The sequence below is a fragment of the Geotrypetes seraphini genome, chromosome 5, assembly GCF_902459505.1.
Source record: "Geotrypetes seraphini chromosome 5, aGeoSer1.1, whole genome shotgun sequence".
NCBI lineage: Eukaryota > Metazoa > Chordata > Amphibia > Gymnophiona > Dermophiidae > Geotrypetes > Geotrypetes seraphini.
The window spans coordinates 214,813,890-214,827,769 of NC_047088.1; the positions used below are offsets into that span (position 1 = coordinate 214,813,890).

Here is a 13,880-nt window from a genome sequence, read left to right on the forward strand (position 1 = left end):
GATTGAAAAATTGCTAGAAACTCCAACATCCTCCCGTGCACACCGCCACAAGAACGACGCACTGCTTAAAAAGAAGCTCAAGATCTGTTTCCGGGAGTACTTCCGTCAAATCAGCTGTCGATCATCCATAAAACACCACCCATTCTACACACTGATTCAGCCCCTTAGGCCATAATTTGTCAAGGAAAAAAAAATCCAGCGCTGTTCGTGCTGGTACAATAATTATTTCACATCCCCCCTCTGCAATATTACAGGGATGTGCTCCAAAACAAAACACACAAAATCATTAAAGTTGTGCTGCTCTTTAACACATTGGCAGGTTAGAATGTCAACTTCTTTTTTATGGGTTATGTTGGACCGATGTTCGAACAGCCTGGTCTTAAAACATCTAGATGTATGGCCAATGTAAGACAACCCGCAGGAACATGTCACCACTCCTCTGGTTTCACAAGATGTCAAGGAAGGAATTTGACAGCTCTTCTGCCTGGGACCTGTGCTATAATACCTTCCTGCATAACACTGCATGCCGTACACCTTCGTGGCCTATATTAAGACCTGGAAAATGTTTCAACTTTGTTGTGCTAAAGACAATATGGAGCCCTTCGAGGCTTCAATTTCAGTAGTCCTGGCATTTCTGCAAGCTGGATTCAAGAAGGGTCTAGCTGTTGGATCTCTCAATGTACAGATAGCCAGCATTTCATGCTTTAAAGCTTGAAAGGAAAAGGGTTCACTGGTTTCTTATCCAGATATAGCCAGATTCTTGAAGGGGACACTTAGGTTGAATCTTCCGGTAAGACAACTTTTCTGTCATAGAACCTTAACATTGTTTTACAGGTTCTTAGTAAGGCTCCATATGAGCCTTTCCAAGATGCGTCTCTGTTGGATCTTACAGTTAAGTCAGTCTTTCTAGTGTCTGCCATCTCCTCAAGATGAGTCTGATTTGCAAGCGCTTTCATGCAGAAAGCCATTCCTCAAAGTTACATAAGCTGGGGTGTCTCTGCGCATGGTTCCTTCCTTTTTGCCAAAGGTAGTTTCAGCTTTTCACAACAATCAAGAGGTCCAACTCCTGCTTTTCAGCCCACAGCTTTGAAGAAATAGGACAAAAGCATTGAAGTTACTGGATGTGACGAGAATTCTCCGTCGCTATCTCAAATTAACTAATGACTTTTGGATCTCTGATCATCTTAAGAACATAAGAATTGTCACTGCTGAGTCAGACCAGTGGTCCATCATGCCCAGCAGTCCGCTCACACAGCAGCCCTCTGGTCTAAGACCAGCACCCTAACTGAGACTAGCCCTACCAGCGCACGTTCTTGTTCAGCAGAAACTTGTCTAACTTTGTCTTGAATCCTTGGAGGGTGTTTTCCCCTATAACAGCCTCTGGAAGAGCGTTCCAGCTTTCTACCACTCTCTGGGTGAAGAAGAACTTCCTTACGTTTGTACGGAATCTGTCCCCTTTCAACTTTAGAGAGTGCCCTCTTGTTCTCCCTACCTTGGAAAGGGTGAACAACCTGTCCTTATCTACTAAGTCTATCCCCTTCAATACCTTGAATGTTTCTATCATGTCCCCTCTCAATCTTCTCTGTTCGAGGGAGAAGAGGCCCAGTTTCTCTAATCTTTCACTGTACGGCAGCTTCTCCAGCCCCTTAACCATCTTTGTTGCTCTTCTCTGGACCCTTTCGAGTAGTACCGTGTCCTTCTTCATGTACGGCGACCAGTGCTGGACGCAGTATTCCAGGTGAGGGCGTACCATGGCCCGGTACAGCGGCATGATAACCTTCTCTGATCTGTTCGTGATCCCCTTCTTTATAGTTCCTAGCATTCTGTTTGCCCTTTTTGCTGCCACCGCACATTGTGTGGATGGCTTCATCGACTTGTCGATCAGAACTCCCAAGTCCCTTTCCTGGGAGGTCTCTCCAAGTACCGCCCCAGACATCCTGTATTCGTGCATGAGATTTTTGTTACCAACATTCATCACTTTACACTTATCCATGTTGAACCTCATCTGCCATGTCGATGCCCATTCCTCGAGCTTGATTATGTCACGTTGTAGATCTTCGCAATCCCCCTGCGTCTTTACTACTCTGAATAACTTCGCATCATCCGCAAATCTAATCACCTCGCTCGTCATACCTATGTCCAGATCATTTATAAAGATGTTAAAGAGCACAGGTCCAAGAACCGAGCCCTGCGGCACCCCACTGGTGACACTCTTCCAGTCCGAGTATTGTCCATTTACCCCCACTCTCTGTTTCCTATGCTCCAGCCAGTTTTTAATCCACGTGAGTATTTCACCCTCAATTCCATGGCTTGCAATTTTCCGAAGTAGTCGAACGCCTTCTGAAAATCCAGATATACAATGTCGACCGGATCGCCCTTGTCTATCTGTCTGTTTACTCCCTCAAAGAAGTGCAGCAAGTTCGTCAAACACAATCTGCCTTTGCTAAAACCGTGCTGACTGGTCCTCATCAGCCCGTGTCCGTTAAGGTGAATCAATGATGCTGTCCTAACTAGTACAACCAGGTTGGGCAAGCCAACGTCTAAAGCATTTATTTCCAGATGGATTCGCCTGGTGATTTTTTTTTTCAGTGTACATTGGCTGTAGTAAACAGCCACCAATATCTTTGACAGCACATTCCATGAGAAGTGTAGCATTTTCACTGGAGAAAGCCTATGCGATTCTGCCTGAGGAGATTTGCAGAGTGGCTACATGGTCCATATTTCATACCTTTACAAAGTTTTATCGAGTGAACATAGTAGCACAAAAGGACGCTGCGTTCGGGACCTCAGTGTTAAGGGCAAACTCATCTATACTGCTCTAGATTCAAGGGACTGCTTCGATATATCCCAATCATCAGGATTTGTATGCCATGTGTACCAGAAGGGAAGATTAGATTCTTACAGTGATAATCTTTCTGGTTGCATGGCATACAAGTCCTGACACCCCACCCTGTCAGTGTAATTATTTGCCTGCATAATGTCTAGGACTAGTATATATCTGTCTAGAACTTGAGATCTTCCCATGCCAGTCAGGTATTGTGGTTACAATGCCATATTATTGTTACAAATGCAATTGAGAGTATACAGACTTCATAAATGTTAGTGTTGGTTGCACTAAGGTGGCTTGGTTATTCCACTTTGTTTTATATATGTTTTGATTAACATTGTTCATTTTACTTGTTACAGAGCAGAACAGAATTGTCAGGGAAGTTCCCCATATCCCTCCTTCTTATATTTCCTATTGTAGTGGTTATCAACTGCTTTGGTATAAACTAAAGAGAGTCTGCACAGCCTACTGCGAAAGGAAGCAGAGCTGAAAAAAAAGTTTGATTCCTTCTACACAGCTCGCAGTTAGGGGAAGTTAACCCAATCATTAGGACTCATATGCCATGTTACCAGAAAGATTATTGAGGTAAAAGCCTAAACTTCCCTAATAGGCAGCATAGCTCACTACATAGGATTTATTGTTTTAATATAACAATCTCATGTTTGTTATCAAACTTATTTCAAGATTTTTTTTCTTTTAAGGAAAAGGAAATGAGAAGACAGCAAGCAGTCCTTTTAAAACACCAGGTCTGTATATAATTTGGTATTTTTTTAGCATTTATAATTATTAATTTTCAACTTGTACTTTAGTTAATCTATAGAAAAACTTCAGATTCATAAGAAAATATATAGATTTAGTTCCCACATAGGTTTTCTCTTGTATTTATATATATATATATATATATTTATTTTATTTTATTTAATTATTATTATTATTTTTTTACTTTGCTTGGACATTGAGATCATTGTTGACAGTGGGGTTAACTACTTATAAAGTGTTTGTTTGGATTTTTTTTTACAATGTGATTTCTGTTCTGTAATATTATGCCAACTCTTTCTACCAGGAGTTGGAGAGACATAGACTAGATATGGTATGGGTATGTTTATTTTTGTACATCTAACACCGCATCGTGATTTGGTTGTGATATGGTTGTCATAGCAATGCATAAAGTGTAGCACTTGCTGCTATCATATTACATACTGCTGCATGGCTTTACAGCACAGTGCATTGCATACATCTGCTGTCTGTCTTAAGAAAGTATAGCCTGTCTCAAACATATCAACTGCTGTTGACTAGAAATCTACATTACTATTGTCAAAGACAAGTTTGATAATTATCCAGTTCCGAATTAATCATAATATTTGCACTTCCCAATATCATATACGTTTGCTTCTTTAGAATAATTTTAAGCTGTATCCCTGTAGATAGTTTTGATTACAGTTTAAATAATAATGCTGTTAATAATACCTGATGTATCTAATTGGATATTTTTGATTTAAAACATGAAAATTATTTATTAAAATTCATATTTTTTCAATCCATTTCAAAGATTAGGCTTCAATTACAGTTAGCATTATAGCCTCTGGTACAGCTTTTGAGGCTTTATGTACTGTATCAAGGGACAATCATCAGTAAAATGGAATATCTTGTTTTCATCCCTCTGTTTGAACCATGACTAGTTTTAATTCAACTGGTTTCATAATGGAAACAATAGGTATTCTAATTAATTGATACCCTATTGTTTTTGTAAAAGAGAATTACTCATTTCTTGAAGACAGAAAATTCTCTAAAAACATCACCACCATATGTTTTAAAATTTTAACTTTCAAATTATTAACACGCAGCCTTTTGTTTGACTGGCTCCTCGTTTAGTAATCAGTAGGTTTCTAATAGCAGATGTAAGGTAACTGACCTGTTCCAGCCAACCATTATGCTTTATGTTCTGCCAGCTTATGAAAGGAACATCATATTGTAACTGACCATGAATTTATCTTGTATGCTTCCGTTTTTACACTGTCTTCATGTTCATTGCTTTACTTTTTTGCTTTTGATTGTTCTTATATTTGCTTTCTAAACCTTAACTAAAACATGCACAGACCTGGCCATTCTTGTCTTATATCTAGTATTTATTGTGACTTCTTCATGCTAAATCTGCTATGCTGGGCATTTCAGTTGACAAAAACAAATTGTTAATACTGGTTTAGTCTTGCTCTATTTTTATCTACACTAATAGGAAAGAGAGAGGAGAAGGCAACATGTAATGCTAATGAAAGCCATGGAAGCACGTAAAAAAGCAGAAGTAAGTTGTCATTTGTAAGGAAAGAAAAAGTTCATTCCTAGATTTCTTCTCATTAGAATTTTTTTTATTTATAACGCTAGTCAATTTGTAAAGTTCCTTAATATTAACACTGAAGCCAATTTACAATTAATTGAATAAAATCTAAGAGGGCAACAATTAGATCCAGGTGCCCAAATAAAATCAATATAACTTGCAATTTTTTTTTGGGGGGGGGACTTTGTGGGAGGCTGGTAAATTTTTCCTGCTTCTTTGGCTTCCAGATCAGTCAGAACCAGCCTTTGTTGAATTATGGTGCTAGAACTTTTCATTCATTCACCATTATCATATCCATGGATTTTACCCATTTTATATTAGAAAATTAGCAACTAGGGTTTCAAAACAACATCCTGCCCACCCCATAAGAAAACTCAATATAGAACCAAAAGAGTATGAGTAGTTGTTGAGCAGTGTAAGGGAAGGGAAGGAGGGGCGTATGGTCCCAGGTTGCTATTAAAGCTATGGTCCCAGGATGCATACTTGAAATAACATATAAGTTATAGGAGGTCCTATGATCTGGTTCACAATGGCCTTATGATATACCCACTTCCTAGATTTAATTTAATTTAATTTAGTTTGGTGAGAGTTATTTGGAGGTTGAATGTGTGAGCTATGCATAATACTGTATGTGATAAGTATGGTATTATGGTATAGCAAGTACAGTAATTGCAATCAAGCAGAGTAATATTTTACATGAAAAACTGATTGTATGTTAATCATCTAGTTGCCCAGTGGTTCTATATATATATATATATTTTAATTCTTTATTCATTTTCAATTTTACATCAAGTGTACGAACAGTGAAACAATACAATTAAACACATCACTTGACAATCTTTCTAATTTATCTTACAATACATAAAATTACCACCCTCCCCTCCTTCATTCCTCTATTATTTTACCAATATGAATATTAAAAAATATACCTCCCCCTCCTCCCAAACATTAGACGGTTCTATATTGAGTTTCCCCATCGTATGCTGAAATTGTCCATAGCCAGGGATCACAGAGTATAGTTTCAATAAGGAGTCCATATATGTATGCTGGGAGTCTTACAGTAAATTATTGCCATTTTCAATGACCGAGATTCTACAACATTCTCAGTCTCATGGCCTAGACCAGTATTTGACAAATCCCAGGCACTTGATTACCATGGGCCTAAAAATTAAAAGGCCCCAAATTTAAAGACAGTTATTCTGGATAAGAGTTGCTCATTGAGGCCAGTCAATGATTTTTAGCAGCATTATGTGGATAGTATTGCTGAAAATAGTTTCAGAACATACCAGCACTATCCAGATAGTGCCAGGACAATCCAGAGACAGAGTCTGGGTACAGTGACACATTATCCTGATAGCAGCAGTATTCAACACCACTGGCTGGATAAATATCTGGATTATTTAAAACAAAAAATGGTGCCCACTAGAAACAAACAATAAAAGCAAAGTGTGAACTCTGTCTATTAAAAAAATCCCAACCTTCAGTTATACTCGGTGATCACATAACACCCAGCATATTTTGCCAATAGGCTGCATCCTATTAGATACATAGAACTATTTTTTCTCCTTCAGTGTCACTGCATCCTTGGCAGCTCAGCCCCCAGCTACGTCTTGCTCCTGATAAATACTTGTATAAATGTGCAATGCCTGCTCTCACTTTTACCTAGGTGAATGCGCATGCCTCTCTTTCTCTGACTCTTCTCACCCTTTCATGGCATAAACAAAATTGAGAGCAGGTACCATATGTTTATATTGAGAGTAAGACCAAGGTGTGTGCTGACCCCGCTGAGGAGGACACAAGACTGAGGGAGAAAAATGGTTCTGCATATCCAGAAGTTACCCCTAGTGCAGCCCAATGGCAAAACATGTCGGATGTCATCTATATCATATGATCATTTTATGTTAATAATGTTTTTTATACACCGAGCTCACCCTGTTTTTATTTCTGGTGTGCACTATTCTATGTTCCTTATTCTTGTTGTGCAGCTGCCTCTTTTTGTTTTTGCTTTTTTATTTGTTTGGTTTTTTTTGCCTCTGGATTACTTAGGACATCCAGAAAAGATACTTATCCAGATAGAGATGCTAAATATCATTATTATCAGGATAACAGCAGCATATCATTGAGTGCTGAATATTCAGTTTATATGTTTAATTGCTAGCTGTATGGTTTAAATATTGATTTCTAAACCTTGGTGACAGGAATGTCATGCCTTTGAGCTGCTGCTGCCATCGCTACCAATTAGAGAGTTGCACGGGGACAAAAGTCAAACCCGTCCCTGCCAGAATCAAACCCATCCCTGTTGGTCCCCGCTAGAAATCAGATCCGTCCCCACCTATTCTTGCTGGAATCGAATATGTCCCCACCCATCCCCACAAGTAATCTCTTCCGTCCCCACCTGTCTCCATAAACTTCAGAAGTAGTTATTTTGTTTAATTATGCTATTGAATTAAAGGTCCATTTACAAATAAGCAAAGACACTTTAATTTGGGAAGATTATTTGTGAAGATTACATACTTGGTAAATGAGTCTCTGCCAGAGCCTCTAATGTAAATATAAAATATAAATACTACAGCTGATGCGGACCCTCAAGCTATGCCAGCTGAGGGCCTCCTCTGAAGGTAGCCGGAGATCCCTTTTGCCAAGCTTGGCAGGCAGCAACAGCATCCCTGATCACAGATGCTGGCATCTCAGTGACTGTTAAGCTTGGTGAAGGGAAGTTCTGGCTACCTTTGGAGGAGGTCCTCAGCTAGCAGTGCTTGGAGATCCTCACCAGCCACAGCAAGGGTTAGCAAGTACTTCAACACTGGGGAAATAAAACCAGAAATGCATTTCCTCTTCTGTTGATCACAATGCAAAGACATCTGCTATATACATTTCCCAAAGCTATACCTTTATTGTCTGAAGATTTATTTTTCCATCAAGTTGGTTCTAGTTTCTCTTTTTCTGCTTTCCTGTCTTCTGCTAATTCTTCTTCAAGCAGTTGCTGTCCATTGGTTCCTCCCTCCTATTGTAAAGCATCATCACTCCCTTCTCTCCTGGATCATTTTCTCTCTTTTTCCCCTCCCCACTCCTGCACAGCATTTCTTCCTCTCTCCTTCACCCCATGTGCAACATGTCTCCCTTTCTTTCCCTCTCATTCCCTCACTTGGAGTGGGAAAAGAGAGAGAGAGGAATCCAGAGTGTATCTCTCTCACCCCCTCTACAGTCACGTCCAACATTTCTCCCTCTTTCATCTCCCTTGGGCAGTAACTTTTGCCCCTCCCCACCAGCCCCATGCCCAACATTTTTCCTTCAACACCCCTCTCCAGCACCATGCTACGTTTCTCCCTTCATTCCCCCCACAATGTCCAACATTTCTCCCTCTTGTATCCCTTTCTATCTCTCCCACACTTCTCTCTCCACCACAGCATCCAATATTTCTCTCTACCTCCATGTCCAACAATTCTCCCTTCCATCATATTTTGGTAGCCTCCCCCGGGTCTATAGAGGTATCTAGTGGTCCAGCGGGATCTTTGTGGCGGGAGCGCGGCCCTTTGTCTCCTGCCTCTTCGCTGCTGCCTTCCAAAATAGCTGCTGCGACCTTTTTCGGCAGTATCACGAAAGGTTGTGGCAGCCCCAACCATGCTCCTGCCACGAAGGCCCCCGCTTGACAACCAGATACTTCAGTAGGTCTGGGGGTCCATAGGAGAAGAGGCTCAGGTTGCTGACCCTACCCTAGCCCCATACAGAATCTCTTCCCTTCCTTCCCAAACCCTCCTAGCCCATGCAGCATTTCTTTCCCTCCCTTCCCTCCCACCCCCAGCCAGTGAGGTGTCTAACAAGCCTTTCTTTTCAGGCCGCTGGTAGCATTCCTTCACTCCTCCACGCTACCAGTGGCTGATCCGGAAGCCTTCCCTCTGACGCATTTGTTATTAGGTTTAAACCATGTGCTGCAGGACTGTCTGGTGCAAGTCTTGTGCATGGCTTAAACTTAATGAGAGCTCAATAGACAGCAATGGAAAGGTAAGTAAATCCTGTTGTAAGAATGAGGGTGAAGGATGCCTGGCTGAGTATGTGCCTGAGAAGTGTGACTGACTGAGCAGGTTCCTAGAAGGAGAAGAAATGGTGATTGATGGCCATTTTCTTTTAGGAATAAGAGACTGATACCATTAGAGAGAGGGAGAAAAACTGGGTAAGAATTAGGGTGCAGGGGAACAAGAAGTAGAGAGATACAATGACAAGTGCAGGCTTAATGCTATAGTCATACTTGAAGTAGAAAGGTATTTGCTTCAGGTACAGCTATCAGAGTTCAACAGAATGCTGTTGACAATGAATGAGGGAGAGACTATCATCTTCCTGGCACTCTGTAGTGTTGCACTAAGAGCCTGATCTATTAAGCTTTCTTTTCCCATAGACATACAGCAGTAAAACAATCTTAGTTACATAGATGCCTATGTCCTTTTATAAAATATACTCCCAGATCCAGCCCAAATAATGCACAAATTTCTACCTGCTCCACACAGATCACATAGAGGTAGGTGCATACTTTAACAGCAATTCTACTGTATAACAATTCATTCATAAATAGGCTCCTTTTCCATAAAGGAACGTAGGCACCTACAAGCCTCTAATTGGGCACAAGCACTTATGCCTGAGTACCAAAATACAAAAAAAAAAAACCAACCCCAAACATTCAAAAATATTTCCGGAAAAAAGTACAAATCACCAAAATGACCAGAAATCAATAGCTACAAATGCACCCCCTCCTTTACAAAGCTGTGCTATCGATTTTAGTGCCGACCAGGGCGGTAACAGCTCAGATGCTCATAGGAATTCTATGAGCGTTGGAGCTATTACCGCAGCGGCAGGCGCTAAAAATGTTAGCGCGGCTTTGTAAAGGAGGGGAACAGTAAACATTTTTTTAAAATAAATATTAAATACCAATTCTGCCTAAGTACTATTCTGTAAATACCTGCATATGTCATATTTCATGTATTTTACTGGAAGGTATAAATAGAGGTGGAGACTGGATAGAGCATGGGCAGAACTATAAGTTACATTTGTATCTCCTGCATTTACAGTAGGTTTGCATGGTATTCATGCTTACTCCAGCTCTACTCACCAAAATGACCAGAAGCTAATAGCTACAAATACAATAAACATTTTAAAAAATATTTTTTGTTGTTGTTAATGAGATGTCCTCAGATTAAAAAAAAAAACTCACCTAAACATGTAGCAATATAATGATGCTTTAGAACACAGTTCTTCAACCGCCGGTCCGCGGACCGGTGTCGGTCCGCAAAAAAATCTTGCCGGTCCGCGAAGGACTCGGGTCCCCGCCGCAACGAAAGGTGCCGGCGTCAGCTGACTTGCAACTTCCTGTTGCCGTCGCTGTGCCGGGACTTCTGCCTTCGCCGGGACTCCTGCAGCGTATGCTTCCTGCCTTGTCTTCGCACCTCCCAACCAGCAGCGGCAGCTCTGTATGCTTTTAACTTCGGCACAGAGCTGCCTCTAAGCAGTAGTTTAGCGCGGTTTCTTGAGGCAGCCTCGGGGCCTTTGCTAGGCCGGCCCGCTTCGATGATGCGATGTGGGCCGGCCTAGCAAAGGCCCCGAGGCTGCCTCATGAAACCGCGCTAAACTTCTGCTTAGAGTCAGCTCTGTGCCGAAGTTAAAAGCATACAGAGCTGCCGTTTGCCTAAAGACTCTTGGGCCGCTGAAGGAGGGCAAAGAGCAGCTGTCCTGGAGGTTTCCCTTCCTCTCAACTTTGCAGGTCCCTTTTTTCCACCTTTTTTTTTTCTTCTTCTTCTTCAAACGGCAACGGACCCCAGCATTGACATCAATTAAGTTCCACTGTTCCTTGCAAGCGGTTCTGCTCGGCCAAAGCTTCCTCTCTGACATGAGCCACCCTCAGGGGAAAGAAAGTGACCCGCAAAGGTGAGGGGAAGGGGGGCAGATGATGGAAGTTGGGGGGGGGGAGAGAGAGAAGGGGCAGATGATGGAATGGAGGAGATGAGAGAGAGAGAAGGGGACAGGTGATGGAAGTGAGGAGGGAGAGAGAGCAGAAGGCAGATGGATGTCAGTTGAGAGGGGAGAGCAGATGCTGAATGGAAGTGGGGAAAGAACACATACTGGATGGAAGGAGGATATAAATAAAGGGGGAAGAAAATAGTAAGATAATGGAGGGGTGAGGGAAAACGGTGACAAGCTGTGGGTAGACACAGTGAAAAGAGGGAAACAGGACTAAATAGTAAGAAATAATTTAATTTAGATGGAGGCAGAAAATAGAGAAGACCAGAGAAGAAAAGGGAAGAGAGAACAGAGAATGATATCAGATCTGAGTGGAGGAAATGAGAAGAGAGAGATGCTAAAAACCACAGGGGGGAGGGAAGAACAGAAATGCCAGACCATGAGGGGAACAGAAGGAAGATGATGGATGCCAGACCAAATTGAGGGGGGAGGGGGGCAGGAGGAGAGTTGGCAGGGAAAGACAGACAGTGAATGGAAGGGGCAGATGCTGGACTGAAGAGACAGAGAAGGTTATCATGACGCTGTACGCCCTCACCTGGAGTACTGCGTCCAGCACTGGTCACCGTACATGAAGGAGGACACGGTACTACTCGAAAGGGTCCAGAGAAGAGCGACTAAGATGGTTAAGGTGTTGGAGGAGCTGCCATACAGCGAAAGATTAGAGAAATTTGGCTTATTCAGTTTTCTTGATAGTAGAGGGGATATATGTGAAGGGGAGGGGAAACAGGGGTTTTGTTGATCTTTGCCCTGTATTATTTGTATTTATAAAATGACAATTGTATAGAATATTGTTTCTTTTTATACTTTAATAAAATATGTACAATATAAAATCATAACTATTTGAGGCTTGTGCGGATGGGACCGGGCTCGCGGGGACGGGGCGGCGATGGTTTTTAAAAAAAAATTTCAGTCTTAGTAGTTTGCCGGTCCACGAAATAATTATTTTATTTCCGCCGGTCCACAGGTGTAAAAAGGTTGAAGAACACTGCTTTAGAAGGTGAAAGAATTTTTCTCATTCATCAGTATGCTCTCATTGCCACTTATGGCATTTTTTTAGTGTTTGAAAACAAAAATTCACCAGGAACAAGATAAAGCCAAAAATAATTTATTCAAATAAATTTTAAAGGACAAATTCTATTAATGGCATCCCAATTTTAGGTGGTCTACCGCTGTCTATCAGACGATCGAGAGACATGTTTAAAAAAATATATATCCGAGGCAGGCTGCCTACATTTTAGGCGTCTCTGTGAGTCTAGGGAGGTGGTAGCGCCGCCTAAGCTTGCATAACTCGAGACGTGGGCGTGATATCACCCGGAAGTGGCCTTATGCGACCTTAGGCAGCCCTGGGCCCCTCCCTTGGCCCGCAGTAGCCACCTGAAATGTAGGCCAGCAAAATGCTGGCCTACATTTCAAGTAGAGGTGGCCGCTGAACTGATCACAGCAAGGGAATCTTCCTGCCGTGATCAGTTTAGCATCCGGGGCAGGGAACCCGACACCCCCCCTCTCCACAAAGACGACGAGCAGGAAGGATACCCAGTCCCTCCTGCCGGGACCTCTGAAGATGGCCCACCCACCCCTGAATGTCCGCAGCAGGATGAGTGCCCAATTCCTCCTGCCACCACCCCTCAAAGATATCCTCTGGTTACAGTTATTTTATTTGATATACTGCTATTGTTAACAAAAAGTCAAATCAAAGCGGTGTACAATTAATTTTAAAAAAAAATGGGCAATCCCCTCTGTAAACGCTATTACAATCTCTCAGGAAGCTCCAATTTTCATGTATTCTTTACCCATGGAACTTAAATTAGTATGTAACTTTTCTATTTTAGGCTTCTTGTTATTCACTGACTGTCCAGTCTTCTTTCAATGTGAACCGCCTAGAAGGCGCTTGACTATGGTGGTATCCTATATAATAAAACCCTAGAGTGCGCATGCGCTCTTGAAAAATCGTGATCCCTGGGGCCGTGTTTTCTGATCCGTGGCCGCGTTCCATTTTACAACGCGGCCAGGGATCACTCTGGCCAGTCCCCTCCTCTCTCACCAACCCGAAGCAAGCTCCTCACAAACCGGAAGCAAGCACCTCACCTCCCGCCCTCGCTCACCGTTGCTGCTGCCGCTGATCCTTCTCTTCGGGGCAGCCTGTGATCATGGCCGGCTTTGGCGGGCCTCGCGGGTCGCTTTCCGGCCTCAGTGGCACATTCCCTCTGACGCACGGGATCGCGTCGGGAGGGAGCATGCTTCCGGGTTGGGGAGCGGCCTGTGAGGTTCGCTGGGGCCGGCCACCACGATCACGGCCTGGAGCAGGCCAGAAGACGCCGGGATGCAGGGAGGGTAAGCAGGGGAATCCATACAGGGGGCCAGAGGGAGAGCGAAAGGAGGCTGCTTTGGGGGGAGGGGTGTGCTGGGGGGGAGACAGAAGGGGCCATGGAGAGATAGGGAGAGGGAAAGGGGGCTGCTTTGGAGGGGAGGTGTGCTGGGGACAGACAGTTTTGCTCTGGGGGGGAACACAGAAGGGTCCATGGAGAGACAGGGAAAGGGAAAGGGGGCTGCTTTGGGGGAGGGGTGTGCTGGGGGGACACAGAAGGGGCCATGGAGAGATAGGGAAAGGGGGCTGCTTTGGGGGGAGGTGTTCTGGGGACAGACAGTTTTGCACTGGGGGAAGACAGAAGGGGACAGGGAGAGGGAAAGGGGGCTGTTTTGGGGGAGGGGTATGCT

General features: G+C 43.0%; 1 protein-coding gene across 15 annotated transcripts in view; it reads left to right on the forward strand.

The window, feature by feature from the left end:
• BAZ2B (bromodomain adjacent to zinc finger domain 2B) overlaps positions 1-13,880 on the forward strand; it is a 535,524-nt gene that overhangs the window by 335,645 nt on the left and 185,999 nt on the right. For 6 of the 15 annotated variants that reach the window (XM_033946167.1, XM_033946164.1, XM_033946160.1 and 3 more), the window contains 3 exons: positions 3,529-3,573; positions 3,891-3,923; positions 5,061-5,126. In XM_033946167.1, the coding sequence (XP_033802058.1) occupies positions 3,529-3,573; positions 3,891-3,923; positions 5,061-5,126 (144 nt within the window). The remainder of the gene's footprint in view (positions 1-3,528; positions 3,574-3,890; positions 3,924-5,060; positions 5,127-13,880) is intronic. The other 9 variants (XM_033946168.1, XM_033946162.1, XM_033946163.1 and 6 more) reach the window with 2 other exon arrangements.